Source organism: Rhinopithecus roxellana, chromosome 1 (genome assembly GCF_007565055.1).
Source record: "Rhinopithecus roxellana isolate Shanxi Qingling chromosome 1, ASM756505v1, whole genome shotgun sequence".
In the NCBI taxonomy this organism is placed as follows: Eukaryota; Metazoa; Chordata; class Mammalia; order Primates; family Cercopithecidae; genus Rhinopithecus; species Rhinopithecus roxellana.
In genome coordinates this window covers 149,877,876-149,898,517 of record NC_044549.1, presented here as the reverse complement: position 1 = coordinate 149,898,517, position 20,642 = coordinate 149,877,876, and the positions used below count along the sequence as shown (strand labels likewise).

The 20,642-nt window shown below is 42.4% G+C and overlaps 1 protein-coding gene across 1 annotated transcript in view; it reads right to left on the bottom strand.

Annotated features, from left to right (window-relative positions):
- ATP13A5 (ATPase 13A5) overlaps nucleotides 1–20,642 on the bottom strand; it is a 95,137-nt gene that overhangs the window by 44,464 nt on the left and 30,031 nt on the right. Inside the window, exons 11-17 of the mRNA XM_030932141.1 lie at nucleotides 19,031–19,219; nucleotides 18,455–18,538; nucleotides 8,768–8,829; nucleotides 6,160–6,310; nucleotides 3,869–3,952; nucleotides 3,028–3,184; nucleotides 14–131 (exon numbers count right to left, since the gene is read on the bottom strand). Coding sequence (XP_030788001.1) covers nucleotides 14–131; nucleotides 3,028–3,184; nucleotides 3,869–3,952; nucleotides 6,160–6,310; nucleotides 8,768–8,829; nucleotides 18,455–18,538; nucleotides 19,031–19,219 — 845 coding nt within the window. The remainder of the gene's footprint in view (nucleotides 1–13; nucleotides 132–3,027; nucleotides 3,185–3,868; nucleotides 3,953–6,159; nucleotides 6,311–8,767; nucleotides 8,830–18,454; nucleotides 18,539–19,030; nucleotides 19,220–20,642) is intronic.

Genomic DNA, 20,642 nt, shown 5'->3' with positions numbered 1-20,642 from the left:
CTGAGTTGCTTACCTGGCTAAGTGCTCCACGTCTGAAAGATTCCCCGTCTTTATGGTTTTGTGGGCAAGAGCAATGACACGGAATCCTTGCACCGTGTACTTCCTCAGTTCCTGTGGGAAATCCTTAGGCACTGCCAGGGTAGAAGAAACAGGTGAGTGCAAGGTCATGTTGAAGGCTGGTCTAAGCAAGACTCCAGGACACAGAGGACACAGCCATTGTACCTTGTCTTATCTTTCATTCCATAAAAGTGCTTTAATAGAAAACTTCAGCTATTGGCCACAAACCACTTCATCAGTGTGTTCGTATTATTCTGATGGAAATAAATGCCAAAGATGTGCTGGCCATTTCCTGTGTTATGTATCCCTCCAAAATTCATATGTTGAAGCCTAATCTCTAATGCAATAGTATTTGGAGGTGGGGACTTTGGGAGATAGTTAGGTCATGAGGGTGGAGCCCTCGTGAATGAGATTGATGCCCTAAGAAAACACATCTCTCTCCACCACGTGAGGATACAGCAAGAAGGCAGCCAGCCATCTGCAAACCAGAAAGAAAGCCCTCTCCAGGAACCACACTGGGCAACACCTCCATCCTGGCCTTTCCAGTCCCAAGAACTGTGAAGAATACATTTTTGTTGTTCAAGCACCCGGTCTATGGTCTTTGGTTATAATAGCACAAGCTGACTCAGACAAACTGGGTGTCAAATGCACCCACTGGGTCCAGTAAGAACAGACCTCAGGACTATGGGTACTTGGATAAAATGAGAGAAACAGCTGATCTTCTAGATCAGGGGTAAAAAAACAAACAAACAAACAAACTAGGATGCACAGGCTAAATAGCTTGTTTTTATAAATGAAGTTTTACTGAAACACGGCCATGCCCATTTGATTGTTCATTGTCTATGGCTGCTTTGAGGCTTCAGTGACAGTGTTGAGTACCTGAAATGGAAGCCATGTGGTTGGCAAAGCCTAAAGTCAGAACTACCTTGCTCTTTACAGAAAAGTTTGACAATTCCTGCTTTAGGTGAAAGATGACACAATGCCAACATTCGTGTGTTTTAGCATGGCAATCACAACTATGTTTATAAAATCTTTATGATTTATAATGTACCTATAAGGGTATTAGAGGGAACCACAGAACAAAGGGAGGTATAGTAGCTTAGGTGGCAAATCAACTAAGTTCTATTCTCCCCATTCCACTTCCATGTGGACCTTAGTCACGCTAAGTCTCTCTTCTGCACCTTAGTTTCTCATCCATAAAATGAGAAGTTTCCAGATCTCTCTGTCTCCGTTCATTTCAGACTTTCTGTAATTCTAAAATATTCCTGGAGGTGGGAATCTAATTTCAGAAAGTTCTTAGCTCTCTATTTCTAAAAATGGGGTAGGGTGGTGGTGGAAATCACTGAAGATAGTATTAGCATAAGTCAAAGATTGCAAGTTGGGAAAACAGGAAGAACAGGAAGAGCTGCCAGGAAAACGAGTGCCAAGTGACAGGTCCAAATCCTTATGAGAGAGCAGGGGCAATAGACACCAGTTTAAATGCCAAGAAGATGCTCAGTTGTACCCATGTAGCTGAAACAAAACACACACAGTATATGTTGTCATCAGTGAAGGAGAGCGTTAATGAGACCAATGCTGAAGATCAAAGTCAGAAGAAAAGGGGCTACTTTTTTTTTTTTTTGAGACGGAGTCTCGCTCTGTCACCCAGGCTGGAGGGAGGGCAGTGGCGCGATCTCTGCTCACTGCAAGCTCTGCCTCCCAGGTTCACGCCATTCTCCTGCCTCAGCCTCCCGAGTAGCTGGGACTACAGGCGCCGCCACCATGCCCAGCTAATTTTTTGTGTTTTTAGTAGAGATGGGGTTTCACTGTGGTCTCCATCTCCTGACCTCATGATTCACCCGCCTTGGCCTCCCAAAGTGCTGGGATTACAAGTGTGAGCCACTGCACCCGGCCCAAAAAGGGGCTACTTCTAAGGTTTATAAAAAGACTCCCAATAGAGAAGTTAAAGGAATCATTTGCCAAATCTAGAATTCTCTGCACAAGTTGATGGCCATCAGCAATCATAAGGAGTGTCTACATGAAAATCAGAAGACAAAAGATCAGTTTTATCCAAATGAACTCATTTGAATGCAACAACATTCATAAATCTGGCTGCTGCTTAAAGAGTGCATATGTTTATAAGACTAAAAAGCAATACAAATCAGCTCAAAATCTGGCCCAGAAAGATGAAATTGCTGTGAAAATGATAAATTATCTTGCTCTAACACCATTGAATTTACTCTAATCACTTTTATTTCTAAGATATTTATCTTTTCTATATTCTCCTCCCATCGATCTATCTGATTCTCCCTGGAGGTGACAGAGCAGCCATGTCTGCAGAACTTACCTAGCGTACAGACCTCTCCCTTCGCTTCCCTCATTCACACCTCCCCTAGTTCTCTGACCCTCAGTAGCTCCCTGTTCTGGCTCTGGATGCAAGCTTCACATCTCATCTCCTTCCCAGATGCCCCACTGTGGTTGTACTTTTCTTACTGCACCCACAGCCAGATATTTAGTCGCTACCTCCCAGCCTTGAAATGATTGCCCCTGCTTCTTAGGATCTACTGGGCCTGCTTTGTACCCACCCGGGAAACAGGCAGCTCCACGTTCACTGATGGTGAAGCTTTCTGTGTTTGTTGGCTTTATGTATTTGGTCTCGGCTGGTCACAGTGGCTCACACCTACAATCCCAGCACTTTGGGAAGCTGAGGCAGGCAGATCCCTTGAGGCCAGGAGTTCAAGACCAGCGTGGCCTACATGGTGAAACCCTGTCTCTACTAAAAATACTAAAATTAGCTGGGTGTTGTGGCATGCTCCTGTAATCCCAGCTACTTGGGAGGCTGAGGCAGGAGAATCACTTGACCTTGGGAGGTGGAGGCTGCAGTGAGCCGAGATGGTGCCACTGCCCTCCAGCCTTGGGGACAGAGCAAGAGTCTGTCTCAAAAAAAGAAAGAAAAGTATTTTACTTCTTGAAAGAGAAAATTATCAGTACCTGTTCCAGATCTGCAGAACCTGGCCACCATTTCTGGGGCACCCTTCATGTAGACATGGAAGTGATTCTCCCCAGCTAGCTGAGCGATCACCGACATCCTCTGCAGGCTCGAGGAAAATGGAAACTGGCGCAAGGTGGCGATGGCTTCCACCGGACTCTGCAAGCCCATCAACAACAGGGAGCTTAACAAGCTGCTATTTCCAAATGCAGTATTCCAAATCCAATATTTCGTGATATTTCCAAACGCACACCAACAAAAAGGCTTTACTGTGCAATGAGCCCAGAGACATCTTGATGTAGTATATTTGTCACAATATTGATTTTTTTTTCTCTTTTTCTGGCTGCCTTAAAGCGACTCCCTCAACAAGTTGTCTATACTGCAAGGACCTTCCCCTGGAGAAATCCTAATCACCTTCCAAGCCAAGCTCACAGGTCATCTTCTCTGGTGCTTTTATCTCCCAGAAACAGTATGCACTCCCATGTCAGGACTCTTGAAACTCTTTCTTCAGCCTTGATTATAGCAGTTGTCATGTTGTGTTGCACTTCTTTGCACCAATATTGATTTTTCTACCAGTCTACCCGTTCCTCCAACCCAGAACCAAGTGTGTCTTGTTTCGAAGCCTCTTTATCTGCTAGCACCTAGCACAGTGCTCTAGTCTACACAGGTAGTGTTTGTTGAATAAATTAATAGATAAATTCAGAAATGAAAGAGACAGCAAACCAACCATGGAAACTGTTAGGATAAGGCAAAATAATAGGACCATAAAAATATATGAAAGTCAGAAATGTTTTACCAGTTTTACGGGGAAAGAGCTATGTGATACAAAGAAGGAAATCATACCTGACTGGCTTTTGGTCCTGGTTTTATGATGTTTGAAACTGACATCCCAAATTTGCAGGAGTCTACATTGCAATCTTCCATTTTCTGTTATAAAATGAAAACATTCATAAGATTCTTTGAAGAAAAATAGTAAGACATAAATATCTCTTATTTGCACAATACTTTAATCTTTTCAAAGCCCTTTTTACATATTTTCTCTTCCAGCCCAATTATCTTAATATTGTCATTGTTAAATTTCTGTTGTGTCGATTTATATTAGGGGACTTATTATAGAATGTCAAAGGCCAAAAATATTGTGAATTCATTTTAAGAAGTAATTGATGAAAGAAGTGCTAGCTACAGATCCATGGATCTTTCTAAATGATTATATCTAGTAACTGGAGGAAGGACTGTGTGGAGATGTAGTCTCCAACATTGCTGAGCACCATAGCTCTCAGATGAGTTAGGATTGGGTCCTGAGATAAACATGGGACTAGTTCTTCATACTATACCTATGCTATTAGCCTAATTGAGTTAACTAGGGAGTTGGCATGTCAGCTGCTAGCAGATTAGAAAGCCTGTTTGAAAATGACTTGTATTCTTTGGATGTTACAACAGAAGTTAATAGCTCTGAGAAGCCAATATATAAATAGTAGAGGTCAGAAAACAGGAGATAGTATTTGGTTTCCACTCTGCCACTTAGCTCTTTAACCTTGGGGACACCATTTTATTTCTCCAGACCTGAATTTCTTCTGAAAAGTAATCCGACAGTCTGAAAGGACAGTTGCCCTCCTCTGTATGTGGAGTGGAAGGTTCCTAGTTACCAAAAGATACCCAGGACAGCTTCTGACCCAGCTCTAAACTCAGTGAATAATCGTGCATTTTTATGCTTTGTTTGGGATGGATACAACTATTCTTACAGATGATTCTTACAGAGATAATATTAAAGATTTATATTCCCAAACAAGTATGTTATTTGTAAAGATAGACCAGCTCTCCTATAATGGAGAGGGGGATGTAGTTAGGGCCAGCACCAAAGCCAGATATAAAATGACCCTGCACAACTCATCATGTCAATCCCAATGATTCTGGTGAGGACATTGCTTAGAGTAAATACACTGATTCCTCTCCATTGAGATCCGGAGAATTGGTCACTGTGTCAAATTTTTGTCCACAGCAAATGCTCTATTTTAACTTACTGATATCAGAAGTTACCCTTTTTACCAGGTTTCCTCTTTCATTGATTTGCCCTCTAGAAAGCTAAAATTTCCCTATTATACATCTTTGTATTAGCTTCTTTGGTCGGTGTGCTTCGTTTCCCTGCAATCATTTGTTTCCATTCTTTTGCAGCTATATTTAACTGCTGTACTGTATTTTATACATCATTGTACATAGCTTTAGGATGTTCTTTAGAGGCAGCAGGATGTAATTAACTAACTGGTTAATTAGTGAACACCCTCTACTTGATTGGCTCTTCACCGGCTCAAAGCCCCTTTAGATTCATAGTCTCAGTGCTCACAAGTCTGTGAATGAGGCATTATTTCCCCAAATGTACAGATGAGGTCACAGACTCAGTCCTGGCTCTGGCTTTGTGATCACCCAGCTGGAGAGTGGTGAAATGCGAGGGGTTCCCACTGTGGCAGCCTCCAGTATGGGTTTATATCCTTCCGTTTTCATTCACACTCAGCTCAGGAGATTGAACCAGTTGGATGCAGCCCTCCAGTTTGGTGTCTAGACTTATGCTTTACAATATACAGTCACTGCCAGCCACTTGTGGCTATTTAAACTATTTAAAATGGAATCAGATTAAAATTTCAGTTTCTCAGTTGCAGAGCCACATTTCAAGGGCTCAGCAGCCACATATGCCTCGTGGCTGCTCTACTGGAAAGTACTGCTTTAGACCACTGTTTCTCTGATAGTGTTTGGAAAACACTGATGTTTTGGAGAACAGGCTGGGTTATGGGTGTCAATAAGGTTTTTGAGGTCAGATAGATTTGGTAAATGCTGCATCTCATATTCCCTCTTGAATATTCACAAAGCACCACAGTGTATTAAAGAAATGCAGTCAAGAAATGAGTTTCACTTTGTTTAAACAACAGTTTCCAAGCTTGTTCAAGAATGGATGCCTATCTCACACAGCACCCATTAACAGAGTTCTTTGGGCCACAGGTTGGGAAGTTCTGGTCGCGTTGCCCATTCATACATATGTTATTATGAATCTTCTCCGTGTTTTAACAGAACTTAGAAAAGCTTCAGCACGCCCAGTAAAGATTTCCTCAGGTCCTCATCTTTCCATTAAACTATCACCTTACCCAGGCAGTGCCCTCAAACATTTTGAGGTCCAGAGGGTCTCCCTGGATGGTTCCACTGAGAAGGATCAGAGAGTGGCAGCTGGCCATGGCCGCACACAGTGGGCCCCATGGCACAGCCTGGCCCGAGGCAAAGCTGTGGGCTTCCTGGAAGCTGGTAGAGAAGGTAGAGAAGGTAGAGTCTTTGATAAAATTATTTTGCACACTCTGTCCCTTAAATCTTACTAAAGTGGAGCTCCAAACACCTAATTTTTTTTTTTTTTTAAGTTCTGGGATCAATGTGCAGAAAATGCAGGTTTTTTACATAGGTGAACGTGTGCCATGGTGGTTTGCTGCACCTATCAATCCGTCATCTAGGTATTAAGCCCAGCATGCATCAGCCATTTGTCCTGGTGCTCTCCCTCCCCTCATCCCCCGACAGGCTCTGGCGTAAGATGTTCCCCTCCCTGTGTCCATGCATTCTCATTGCTAAGCTCCCATTTACGAGTCAGAACAAGCGGTGTTTGGTTTCCTGTTCATATTTTAGTTTGCTGAGGATGATGGCTTCTAGCTTCATCCCTGTCCCTGCAAAGGACATGATCTCATTTCTTTCTTTGGCTTCATAGTATTCCATGGTATATATGTACCACATTTTCTTTTTTTTTAATTATACTTTCAGTTCTAGGGTACATGTCCACAATGTGCAGGTTTGTTACATACGTATACTTGCAAACACCTAATGTTAATGCTCAGAACCTTCCCATGGCTCCTCGTGCTCCAAATGATAAAGTCCAAGCCCCTTAGCCTGATATTCAAAGTCCTATCCACTTTGGATCTACCTTACCTTACAGTGTCCAGTCCTACTAATGTCCTTTATGCCCTGTACTCTAGATCCAGATTAAACTTCTTGCTACTGCTATGCTTGTCCGGCAACTTCTCTATCCTTAAGCCCCTGGCCACTTGGTGTATTTTTTAAACAGGGTGTTTTGCCTGCAGAGTTATCTTTATAAAAACATTTGAGTTGGATATGGATTGTGTTCTCAACAGAGTTTGCCACTGGCCAATCAAGAACATAGCTTCGGAGGCTTTGGATAGAATTACAGGGACTTCTGTCATGTTACTGGAAGCCAGCTCACGTAATGGCAGCATTGTGGGAAGGCCCATCAACAGGCAGCTCGGAGTCACACCTGCCAACTCGGCAGAGCTGTCCGCAAAAAGCCGCACACCCTAGGCAAGAAGTCTCTAGGGCTATTCAGGGAGCAGCAAATCAGGGCTAGGAAAGAAGGCTGCATGGACACGGAAGCGTTTCTCACTGCTCAGCCCTTTAGAGTTTGCCCCTACTTCCTGAAGCGCCCTGGACAGCCCACCTCTAAAGCCCGTTTTTCTCTTTGATGATACAAACTGGCATCTTGCACCTCCCTCTCCTCCCACCCTACAGCTGAATAGTGAGTGTGTCTAGTTGTTTCTAGTCTCCGAAAACCTTCAGAGTACCAGGGACAAGGGAGGAAGATAGAGGGGTGGAAACTGTGGACATCTTTTTTTTCCCTTTCACTGCTCTGGCCAATAGAGTCCTTGCCTGTCTGGATGAAGGGCTGGCCGGGACATCTGAGCACCAGGAGCAGAGACACAGGAGTAGGGTCAAAGCTCAGGTGTTCCTTGTCACCCAGTCCAGGGCATCTTCTGCAACATCACACTGCTTGTCTGCTGTTACCTTGTGCCATGCTGTACCTGGCCCCTTCATCATCCTGGGAGTCCCCTGCAAAGTATCTTCTGTCACTGACAGCAGACTCAGCCGCTGTTGGAGCCAAAATGGGGTACTCAGAGCTTAAGAGCAGAGGCCATCACCACGCAATTTGAGAAGGCAGGTCTTAGCCCATAGGGAAGGAGCTAGAAGCCACGAGATACCATGAGGAGATTCACCCTCTGGGGGCCCTCCTTCCCTTCTGTAGCTCTTTCTGGAGTAGACATTTATGTGATTGTCCTCTCTTCTCCCTAGTGCCAGCTTTTAGCCCGCAGCTGTAAAATTCTCACGTCCCTCAAAACTTATCTGGAGTGCCATCTCCTTCAGGTGGCTTTCTTTGATTCACTAAATTTCAAAATTAATTTGTCTTTACCCACCATGTAATTACATAAAAGTCAGGACTTCATGTTATATCAAACAATCTCTATTTCTTCTCCATTCTGACATCTCTGCCTTAATAGTAACAATTTTCATGGCCTGTGTTGTACATCAAAGGTGGGTGTATTTGCACCTTTTTATCCCACTATACTGTGAACTGCTTTTCCAGATTTCTCACCACCACCTGCCTGCACTAGCCACCCAGGAAGTTCTGTAGTTTTTAACTAAGCATGGTCTTCATTTCACTCTTGTTTCTCTGTTTTATTCATTTAGTTCCTTAATTATCCACCTCATCCTACTCCATTTTTCATGGAGATTTCGAAGACCTACTTTTCCTTTCTGATTCTGAAATTAGAATTCATTTAAGCAAGTTAGAATAATTAGGAACTTGTTCCAGCCAATTATTATATATATTTTATGTGACATTCATCCCTCAACACCCAAAAGATGGATTTGAGTATCATCCAGGTAACTCCACCAAACACACCTTCCATTTTCATATAAGAGGCCTACCAGTTGTCAGCAGTAGGGACAGTCTGCCAGAGGTCCAGCCCATCTTCAGTGAGAGTGCCAGTCTGAATAAAAATAAAAATCAATGTTAGCATAAGATTTAAACCTTTTAATTATATTGTAATTTAAACAAATCCCAAGCTTCTAAGATATTATAGTAGATCCAATAGTCTAAATACCTTATTTGTAAGTACCCAATTTTAAATCAGAGAAGAGTAGCCATAAGATAAATTAAGCAGGTGATACATGATCCGCAAAAGACCATGCCGATAATTAGGTGATTTCAGTTTCTCATTATAAGGAAAAAATGAAAGTGTTTTGTTTTGGTTTGGTTTGTTTATTGCTATGACTGTTGCTGTTATTATCAGGAGAGGTTCAGTACAAGAACCAGCCCAAGTCTGACTTTTAGTTGTCACCTGCTGTCTTGCCAAGGCAGAGCTCAGAACATTTTTTTTCTTCATTTTCAAGACTGTTCGATTCACAGTTTGCCATCTGGTTCACAGTAATTTTCTAAAAATATGGGTGACACAGTGACTGTCCAGATTGATAATGAAATGTTGATAAAGGGCTTTGAGACTATAGAGAGAAAGTAAGTGCTAATAATAAATATCAATTAATGCCCATAAGTGGGTTTTATTGTTAGATCAAGGGAAAAATAGCTCAGAGATTTGATTCGCCATACTATGGGACAGTATTTGTTAGATAATGTAACAGAGAAAGGAAAATGGAACTGAGTACTATCACAGCACTTCTAATTTCCTCATTGCTTCACAGGCATTTATTATTTACAGACTCTGGTGTCTTATTGCAATAGGTGAACAGTTTTAGGCCTGCTTAACACATTGAGTAAGTGGAGTTGGCTACAGCTGCTTCAACACTGCCAGGACCTACCGGAGCTTTACCTAGCATGGTAGAATACCCTGTTTCAACACTAACACCCAAGTCTCTGACACTACTTTTTAAGGCTATCTCTACAGAAGGCACTGAATTTTCTAGCTTTCTATACAATAGCAACCTCCATCATTACAGCACATCCATTAGCATAATGCTTTATAGCAAAGTGTTTACAATGATTTGCATTTTCACAACTGAGTTAACAGAGTGGAGGCAGGTTAGAGGCGAAATGAGACTAAGGTCATAGCGGCCTGTAGGTTGGAGAGGCAGAACCAGAATCCAGCCCTTCTGGAGTCTTCCACCAAACTAGAAAATGTTAAGTGAATCATACAGGGTATGTGGAAAGATGAAGCTCTTTCTGGGTTTCAAGATTAAATAATTAAGAAAACTTTGATTCATTCATTTATTTGAACTTCACAAAGAAGGCGCTAACACACGAGTGAATTATTTCTTAAACAACAACTTTCTGAAAACGAGCTATTTGTTTCATTTCTCTCCTGCATTTTGTAAAGGACCCCACCATGTTTGATTTCCAAATCCACACAAGTTGTTGCATTTCAAAAAGAGTTTGCAACTTAATTCAAACCGATATGTTTTCCTGATGATGTTTTTAAACATCAATATTTTGAACATGAAAGCAGAGATGATCCTGCAGCAAAACAGATATTAGACTATGTTATTTCTCTATGAAAATGACCACTAAACAATAAAACTAACCATAAATAGAGAGAAAACGAAATTATAGTTGAGGTTCTAAGGGGAATCAGATAGAAAGAGAAAACCTTTTAGCATAAATACAAGCCCAGGCTTGGGCTGAATTGAATAAAAAGAAAGTACTTGTCTTACAGAAGTTGTAACAAACCAATAGAAAATAGAAACATATATGGGAATGAATGGACTCAGAAACTCAGTGACAGATATCTCCAAAACTGAAAATAACACTAGATGAAAATTCACTTAATGGCAGAGTGCTTTATCCCAACATGACGGTGATAGAATTTTATAATGTGAAAGCTGGAAAGAAACTCAGAGATGATTGTGGTTGAATCTTCTTTTCTTAAAAAGTCACACAGAGGGAATAGGAACAGCTCCAGCCTACAGCTCCCAGCATGAGCACCGCCGAAGATGGGTGATTTCTGCATTTTTAACCGAGGTACTGCGTTCATCTCACTGGGGCTTGTTGAACAGTGGGTGCAGGACAGTGGGTGCAGCCCACTGAGTGTGAGCCGAAGCAGGGCGAGGCATTGCCTCACCCGGGAAGCACAAGGGGTCAGGGAATTCCGGTTACAAGCCAAAGGAAGGTGTGACAGACGGCACCTGGAAAATCTGGTAAATCACACCCTAACACTGCGCTTTTCCAACAGTCTTAGCAAACAGCACACCAGGAGATTGTATCCCATGCCTGTCTTGGAGGGTCCCACACCCATGGAGCCTCACTCATTACTAGCACAGCAGTCTGAGATCAAACTGCAAGGTTGCAGCGAGGCTGGGGAAGGGGCACCCGCCATTGCTAAGGCTTGAGTAGGTAAACAAATCGGCTGGGAAGCTCGAACTTGGTGGAGCCCACCTTAGCTCAAGGAAGCCTGCCTGCCTCTGTAGACTCCACCTCTGGGGGCAGGGCATAGCTAAACAAAAAGCAGCAGAAACCTCTGCAGACTTAAATGTCCCTGTCTGACAGCTTTGAAGAGAGCAGTGGTTCTCCCAGCATGGAGTTTGAGATCTGAGGAGGGACAGACTGTCTGCTCAAGTGGGTCCCTGACCCCCAAGTAGCCAAACTGGGAGGCAACCCCCAGCAGGGGCAGACTGACACCCCACACGGCCAGGTACCCCTCTGAGACGAAGCTTCCAGAGGAACGATCAGGCAGGAAAATTTGCTGTTCAGCAATATTCGCTGCTCTGCAGCCTCTGCTGCTGATACCCAGGCAAACAGGGTCTCGAGTGGACCTCCAGCAAACTCCAACAGACCTGCAGCTGAGGGACCTGTTAGAAAGAAAACCAACAAACAGAAAGGACACCCACACCAAAACCCTGTCTGTACCTCACCATCATCAGAGACCAAAGGTAGATAAAACCACAAAGATGGGGAAAAAGCAGTGCAGAAAAGCTGGAAATTCAAAAAATCAGAGCACATCTCCCCCTCCAAACAAATGCAGCTCCTTGCCAGCAACGGAACAAAGTTGGACGGAGAATGACTTTGAGGAGTTGAAAGAAGAAGGTTTCAGATGATCAAACTTCTCCAAGCTAAAGGAGGAAGTTCGAACTCATCACAAAGAAGCTAAAAACCTTGAAAAAAGATTAGATGAATGGCTAACTAGAATAATTAGTGTAGAGAAATCCTTAAATGACCTGATGGAGCTGAAAACCATGGCACAAGAACTATGTGACGAATGCACAAGCTTCAGTAGCTGATTCGAACAACTGGAAGAAAGGGTATCAGTGATTGAAGATCAAGTGAATGAAATGAAGTGAGAAGAGAAGTTTATAGCAAAAAGAGTAAAAAGAAATGAACAAAGCCTCCAAGAAATATGGGACTATGTGAAAAAACAAAATCTACATCTGATTGGTGTACCTGGAAGTGATGGGGAGAATGGAAACAAGCTGGAAAACACTCTGCAGGATATTATCCAGGAGAACTTCCCCAACCTAGCAAGACAGGCCAGTGTTCAAATTCAGGAAATAAAGAGAATGCCACAAAGATACTCCTCAAGAAGAGCAACTCCAAGACACATAATTGTCAGATTCACCAAAGTTGAAATGAAGGAAAAAATGTTAAGGGCAGCCAGACAGAAAGGTCGGGTTACCCACAAAGGGAAGCCCATCAGACTAACAGCAGATCTCTCAGCAGAAACTCTACAAGCCAGAAGAGAGTGGGGGCCAACATTCAACATTCTTAAAGAAAAGAATTTTCAACCCAGAATTTCATGTCCAGTCAAACTATGCTAAATAAGTGAAGGAGAAATAAAATCCTTTACAGACAAGCAAATGCTGAGAGATTTTGTCACCACCAGGCCTGCCCTACAGGAGCTCCTGAAGGAAGCACTAAACATGGAAAGGAACAACCAGTACCAGTCACTGCAAAAACATACCAAATTGTAAAGGCCATCGATGCTAGGAAGAAACTGCATCAACTAACGAGCGAAATAACCAGCTAACATCATAATGACAGGATCAAATTCACACATAACAATATTAACCTGAAATGTAAATGGGCTAAATGCTCCAATGAAAAGACACAGACTGGCAAATTGGATAAAGAGTCAAGACCCATCAGTCTGCTGTATTCAGGAGACCCATCTCACATGCAGAGACACGCATACACTCAAAATAAAGGGATGGAGGAAGATCCACCAAGCAAATGGAAAACAAAAAAAGGCAGGGGTTGCAATCCTAGTCTCTGATAAAACAGACTTTAAACCAACAAAGATCAAAGGAGACAAAGAAGGCCATTACATAATGGTAAAGGGATCAATTCAACAAGAAGAGCTAACTATCCTAAACATATATGCACCAAATACAGGAGCACCCAGATTCATAAAGCAAGTCCTTAGAGACCTACAAAGAGACTTAGACTCCCACACAGTAATAATTGGAGACGTTAACACCCCACTGTCAACATTAGACAGATCAACAAGACAGAAAGTTAACAAGGATATCCAGGAATTGAACTCAGCTCTGCACTAAGTGGACCTAATAGCCATCTACAGAACTCTCCACCACAAATCAACAGAATATACATTCTTCTCAGCACCACATCACACTTATTCCAAAATTGACCACATAGATGGAAGTAAAGCACTCCTCGGCAAATATAAAAGAATAGAAATTATAACAAACTGTCTCTCAGACCACGGTGCAATTAAACTAGAACCTAGGATTAAGAAACTTACTCAAACTGCTCAATTACATAGAAACTGAACAACCTGCTCCTGAATGACTACTGGGTACATAAAGAAATGAAGGCAGAAATAAAGATGTTCTTTGAAACCAATAAGGACAAAGACACAACATACCAGAATCTCTGGGACACATTTAAAGCAGTGTGTAGAGGGAAATTTATAGCACTAAATGCCCACAAGAGAAAGCAGGAACGATCTAAAATTGGCACCCTAACATCACAATTAAAAGAACTAGAGAAGCAAGAGCAAACACATTCAAAAGCCAGCAGAAGGCAAGAAATAACTAAGATCAGAGCAGAATTGAAAAAGATAGACACAAAAATCCCTTCAAAAAATCAATGAACCCAGGAGCTGTTTTTTTGAAAAGATTGACAAAATTGATAGCCTGCTAGCAAGACTAATAAAGAAGAAAAGAGAGAAGACTCAAATAGACACAATAAAAAATGATAAAGGGGATATCACCACTGATCCTGAAGAAATGCAAACTACAATCAGAGAGTACTATAAATATCTCTATGCAAATAAACTAGAAAATCTAGAAGAAATGGATAAATTCCTGGACACATACACCCTCCCAAGACTAAACCAGGAAGAAGCTAAATCCCTGAGGAGACCAATAACAGGCTCAGAAATTGAGGCAATAATTAATAGCCTACCAACCAAAAAGAGTCTAGGACCAGACAGATTCACAGCCAGATTCTATCAGAGGTACAAGGAAGAGCTGGTACCATTCCTTCTGAAACTATTCCAATCAATAGAAAAAGAGGGAATCCTCCCTAACTCATTTTATGAGGCCAGCATCATCCTGATACCAAAGCCTGGCAGAGACACAATTAAAAAAGAGAATTTTAGACTAATATCCCTGATGAACATCAATGCAAAAATCCTCAATAAAATATTGGCAAACCGAATCCAGCAGCACATCAAAAAGCTTATCTACCATGATCAAGTGGGCTTATCCCTGGGATGCAAGGCTGGTTAACATATGCAAATCAATAAATGTAATCCATCATATAAACAGAACCAATGACAAAAACCACATGATTATCTCAATAGATGCAGAAAAGGCCTTTGGCAAAATTCAACAGCCCTTCATGCTAAAATCTCTCAATAAATTTGGTATTGATGGGATGTATCTCAAAATAATAAGAGCTATTTATGACAAACCCACAGCCAATATCATACTGAATGAGCAAAAACTGGAAGCATTCCCTTTGAAACCTGGCACAAGACATGGATGCCCTCTCTCTCCACTCCTATTCAACATAGTGTTGGAAGTTCTGGCCAGGGCAATCAGGCAGGAGAAAGAAATAAAGGGTATTCAATTAGGAAAAGAGGAAGTCAAATTGTTTCTGTTTGCAGATGACATGATTGTATATTTAGAAAACCCCATCGTCACAGCCCAAAATCTCCTTAAGCTGATAAGCAACTTCAGCAAAGTCTCAGGATACAAAATCAATGTGCAAAAATCACAAGCATTCTTATACACCAGTAACAGACAAACAGAGAGCCAAATCAGGAATGAACTTCCATTCACAATTGCTTCAAAGAGAATAAAATACCTAGGAATCCAACTTACAAGGGATGTAAAGGACCTCTTCAAGGAGAGCTACAAACCACTGCTCAGTGAAATAAAAGAGGACACAAACAAATGGAAGAACATTCCATGCTCATGGATAGGAAGAATCAATATCGTGAAAATGGCCATACTGCCCAAGGTAATTTATAGATTCAATGCCATCCCCATCAAGCTACCAATGACTTTCTTCACAGAATTGGAAAAAAAACTACTTTAAAGTTCATATGGAACCAAAAAACAGCCCTCATTGCCAAGACAATCCTAAGCCAAAAGAACAAAGGTGGAGGCATCATGCTACCTGACTTCAAACTATACTACAAGGCTACAGTAACCAAAACAGCATGGTACTGGTACCAAAACAGAGATATACACCCATGGAACAGAACAGAGCCCTCAGAAATAACACCACACATCTACAACCATCTGATCTTTGACAAACCTGACAAAAAATAACAAATGGGGAAAGGATTTCCTATTTAATAAATGGTTATGGGAAAACTGGCTAGCCATATGTAGAAAGCTGAAACTAGATCCCTTCCTTACACCTTATACAAAAATTAATTCAAAATGGATTGAAGACTTAAATGTTAGACTTAAAACCATAAAAACCCTAGAAGAAAACCTAGGCAATACCATTCAGGACATAGGCATGCGCAAGGACTTCATGTCTAAAACAACAAAAGCAATGGCAACAAAAACCAAAATTAACAAATGGGATCTAATTAAACTAAAGAGCTTCTGCACAGCAAAAGAAACTACCATCAGAGTGAACAGGCAACCTACAGAATGGGAGAAAATTTTTGCAATCTACTCATCTGACAAAGGGCTAATATCCAGAATCTACAAAGAACTCAAACAAACTTACAAGAAGAAAAAAACAACCCCATCAAAAAGTGGGCAAAGGATATGAACAGACACTTCTCAAAAGAAGACATTTATACAGCCAACAGACACATGAAAAAATGTTCATCATCACTGGCCATCAGAGAAATGCAAATCAAAACAATAATGAGATACCATCTCATACCAGTTAGAATGGCGATCATTAAAAAGTCAGAAAACAACAGGTGCTGGAAAGGACGTGGAGAAATAGGAACACTTTTACACTGTTGGTGGGACTGTAAACTAGTTCAACCATTGTGGAAGACAGTGTGGCGATTCCTCAAGAATCTAGAACTAGAAATACCATTCGACCCAGCTATCCCATTACTGGGTATATACCCGAAGTATTATAAACCATGCTGCTATAAAGACACATGCACATGTGTGTTTATTGCGGCACTATTCACAATAGTAAAGACTTGGAACCAACCCAAATGTCCATCAGTGATAGACTGGATTAAAAATGTGGCACATATACACCATGGAATACTATGCAGTCATAAAAAAGGATGAGTTCGTGTCCTTTGTAGGGACATAGATGAATCTGGAAACCATCATTCTCAGCAAACTATCACAAGGACAGAAAACCAAACACCACATGTTTTCACTCATAGGTGGGAATTGAACAGTGAGATCACTTGGACAAGGGAAGGGGAACATCACATACCGGGGCCTGTCGTGGGGTGGCAGGAGGGCAGAGGGATAGCATTAGGAGATATACCTAATGTAAATGATGAGTTAATGGGTGCAGCACACCAACATGGCACATGTATACATATGTAACAAACCTGCACGTTGTGCACATGTACCCTAGAACTTAAAGTAAAATAATAATAATAAAAAGTCACACAGAGACAGGCTGGACGCAGTGGTTCAAGCCTGTAATTCCAGCACTTTGGGAGGCCAAGGCATGCGGATCACGAGGTCAACAGATGGAGACCATCCTGGCCAACATGGTGAAACCCCATCTCTACTAAAAATACAAAAATTAGCCAGGCATCGTGGCAGGCGCTTGTAGTTCCAGCTACTCGGGAGACTGAGGCAGAAGAATCACTTGAACCCAGGAGGCAGAGGTTGTAGTGAGCCAAGATTGCGCCACTGCACTCCAGCCTGGCAACAGAGCAAGACTACCTCTCAAAAAAAAAAAAAAAAATCACACAAAGACTTAGTACCAAATTCTGGGTTATATTTCTCATTTTGCCAAATTTCAATCGAGCTTTTTGCACTGTCACATGTGATCATGCCCTGCAGCGTTTGACCAAGGACACCTAAAAGCCGCCTCCCAGACAGCCTGGCAGGTGAGAACACGAGGATGTGGAGGGAGAGGTTTTATACAGGAAATAAAATGAACAGCCTCTGGAAAAATTAATTTTAGAAACAGATGAATATGTAATGAACATATTTCATAAGTCTCCCTCTTGTATTCTAGACACCAGTGAGGCTCATGAGGAAGTAACAGGAATCCCTATTAGAGAACTTCCAAAGGAGTGTTATTTGGCCCTGAATCTAAAATCAAGTAAACCTTGTTGGTTCTTGACTGGTGGTGATCGAGAACTTTCTTTGCTAAACAAAATACAAACAGAAAGAGAACTGACATAACCTAAGAGATATACCCCTTTCACCTGGGGACCAAGCCTGGTCGAGTCTACTCATTGGAGTCACTCCCATTGGCCTTCTACTCTCTATTCTTGTCCTCTTTGTCTGGGACAAGCAATGATCTCTTCTGTTGTTCCCAGATGGCCTCTTTTTTCATTCTCATCTCCCTTCCATCCCATCTCACCAGTTGCCCCTGGTGGGATAGAAAACACCTATAGAAACGTTACCAGTCTTCATAAAAAATAAAGGCTCCTATTCTACTTCAAGACAAGGACCTACTCCTTAGCGTGGCGTATGAGACCCTTAACAATTGCCCTCATCCCAGCTTCATTCTCTACCTACCAGCCCATATTCTAGCCATACCCCACAGTCCTCGGCTCCCTACATGCGGTGGGCCCCTTGTACCCCTGTGCTTGTCAGCTGCTCAGCTCTGAGCCTGGGGATTATTCTAACAACCAAGGCTGCAGCTCAAAGGTGGCCTCCAACTGTGGCAGGTAACTGTGCCCCATGCTTTCCTCAGACCTCTATTAAACACACATCTCACAGCATGATCGCTGTCTACACTCCCATTTTCCTGCTTTCTCAGCTAGACTAGAAGCTTCTCAAGGGCTAGGAATGACTCATTATGGGACTTTCTACCAGCACTGTACACAGCAGTGGCTCTCTGCCAAAAAATGGCAAAAACCCTAATAAATTATTCCAATGCACATGAACTGAAGACAAGAGGGCCCCAGACAGGCCCACTGCTTTACAGCAGTTCAACTGCCTGTCCAAGCTGAGGGCAGGATCCAAACAGCAGGCAGCTAATGCTGAAGTCCTCCAGGTTCCCCACAGGAGACTCACATCATGGGGGGTATCAGGACATGCGTGGTAACCGCAGTCTTCTCCATGTGGCATATGGTCCTCCTCTGCCACCTTTCCAGGTCCCTAAGCACAGAGACAACCTAGCCTGGAGTCACAAGCCCTGGAGGAGCAAAGGGGCAGGACAGGGTCATTGTTTCCTTCCTTCCTTTCCTCAAAAGAAGCAGAGGAGGAGAGAGGAAACATTCACTTATCCTCTGGACAAAACATTTCAGGAAACAGAAATGTTCCTCATATTTTTTTGCCTGAAAAAGTCAGTCAGTCTAAGAAGTGACTATAGTAAGAGATGGTTTTAAAAAACCACAAACCAGGCACACAAATTATTAAGTTTCACAAAGAAAAAAAAATCATAATGTGATGGCTAAGCTGCTAACTTTAAGAGTCAGCAGAGCAGGTTCCTAGAATGAGATCTTGCACTAGCTCACTCTGTGACCTTCTCTGGCCTCAACGTTCCCATCTGTAAAATGGGAACACTGGACTAGCCATCTTCTGAGGTTCTTCACAGCTCCACCGTGCCTTGAAATCATTAACGTTAAACCTGGGAAGTCTGGATCTTACTTTGTCAAAGCACACGAGGTTTATTTGCCCACACATGTTGATTCTCTGTGGAGAGATACAGAAGATTTTCTTTTTCTTCAGTCTCTTCTGAGCATACACGTTGCCTATGGTCAGGGCAGCCGGCAGCACTGGAGGGACAGTCGTGGTGAGGAGGATCAGGGCCATGGTCGCAGTATCTTTTGGAGGGACCTGGGAGAGGACAGACATGTTCATACAGGATAGCACAGCACAGGAGACTGGCACCCTTCCTAGCACCTTGCTCCTACAACACCGTGGGAGCTCTAGAGACATATGCTCTGAATATTAACAGTGAGTTGGCTCTCTTGGTGAGGCTGAGTATTCTCTTGGCTGTGCCAAAGGGACGAGCACATTGTCTCCTACTGCAGAGCAAAGGAGACCTTTGATCCCTGCTCCCAGTCCACCATCTCCTGTCCTGGCTCTGTTTCCCTCTACTTAGCACTCCCCCTGCCCAAGCTTGACTGTTGGCTTATGAATCTCTCGGTCCCACTAGCCTACAAACTCCTTGGGTGGAGCAGCTATGGCTTCTTCATCTTTGAATCTACCTTATTGATCTCTAGATACAGAGCCTAGCATGAGACTTAGCACAGAGGAGGTGCTCGATACATAGATTGAATGGATGGCAGTGTAATTAAAAACTAGGACCAAGATCCTGCCAAGATCTCAGCATATATTACTAACTACAGAGAAGCCGATACAAAATTAGCTTGCTCTCACTGGATACTAACTCTGGAGCAGGAACTGTATTAGGGGCTACATATATTATTTAGTTGCTCTCTATAACAACCTTATGACGTAAATGCTATTATTTTCTCCATCTATCAGGTAAGGAAACTGAGGTTTTAACAATTAAATAATTTTCCCAAGGCCACATACTAGGTAAATGACAAAAATCTGAACCCTATTCTGACTCCAGGGTACAAATCCATGACCAACGTGTTTTATTATCAAGTCAATTTTGTGAACTCAGCATCCCTGGCCGGTGATATGGTTTGGCTGTGTCCCAACCCAAACCTCATCTTGAATTGTAGTTCCCTTCATTCCCGCCTGTCGTGAGAGGGACCCAGTGGGAGGTAACCGAATCATGGGGACGGTTTCCCCCGTAATGAGCTTGTGATTCTGAATAAGTCTCATGAAATCTGACGGTTTATAAATGGGAGTTCCCCTGCACAAGCTCTCTTGCCTGCCACCATGGACGACATATTCTGCTTCTCCTTTGCCTTCCAACCATGACCGTGAGGCCTCCCCAGCCATGTGGAACTCTGAGTCCATTAAACCTCTTTATAAATTACCCATTCTCAGGTATGTCTTTATTAGCAGCGTGAGAATAGACTAATACAGCCGGTCTGCAGAGGAGGCTCACACAGTTAAGGTTGGGGATAAGGTCAAATCACAGGGTTGATTGACTGATGGTTTTGTTTTCCTCACATGCTCTAGATATTAATGATTCTACTCTCTAGAACCTCACCTATATTTTTGTTCAACTGTCCATCATTTTAGCCATAAACACTTTTTTAATTATTGGAAACATGGGATTCAAGTTCAGTAGCAATGTCTGCTAGGGACATCTTTTGCCCAATATCAATTTATCACA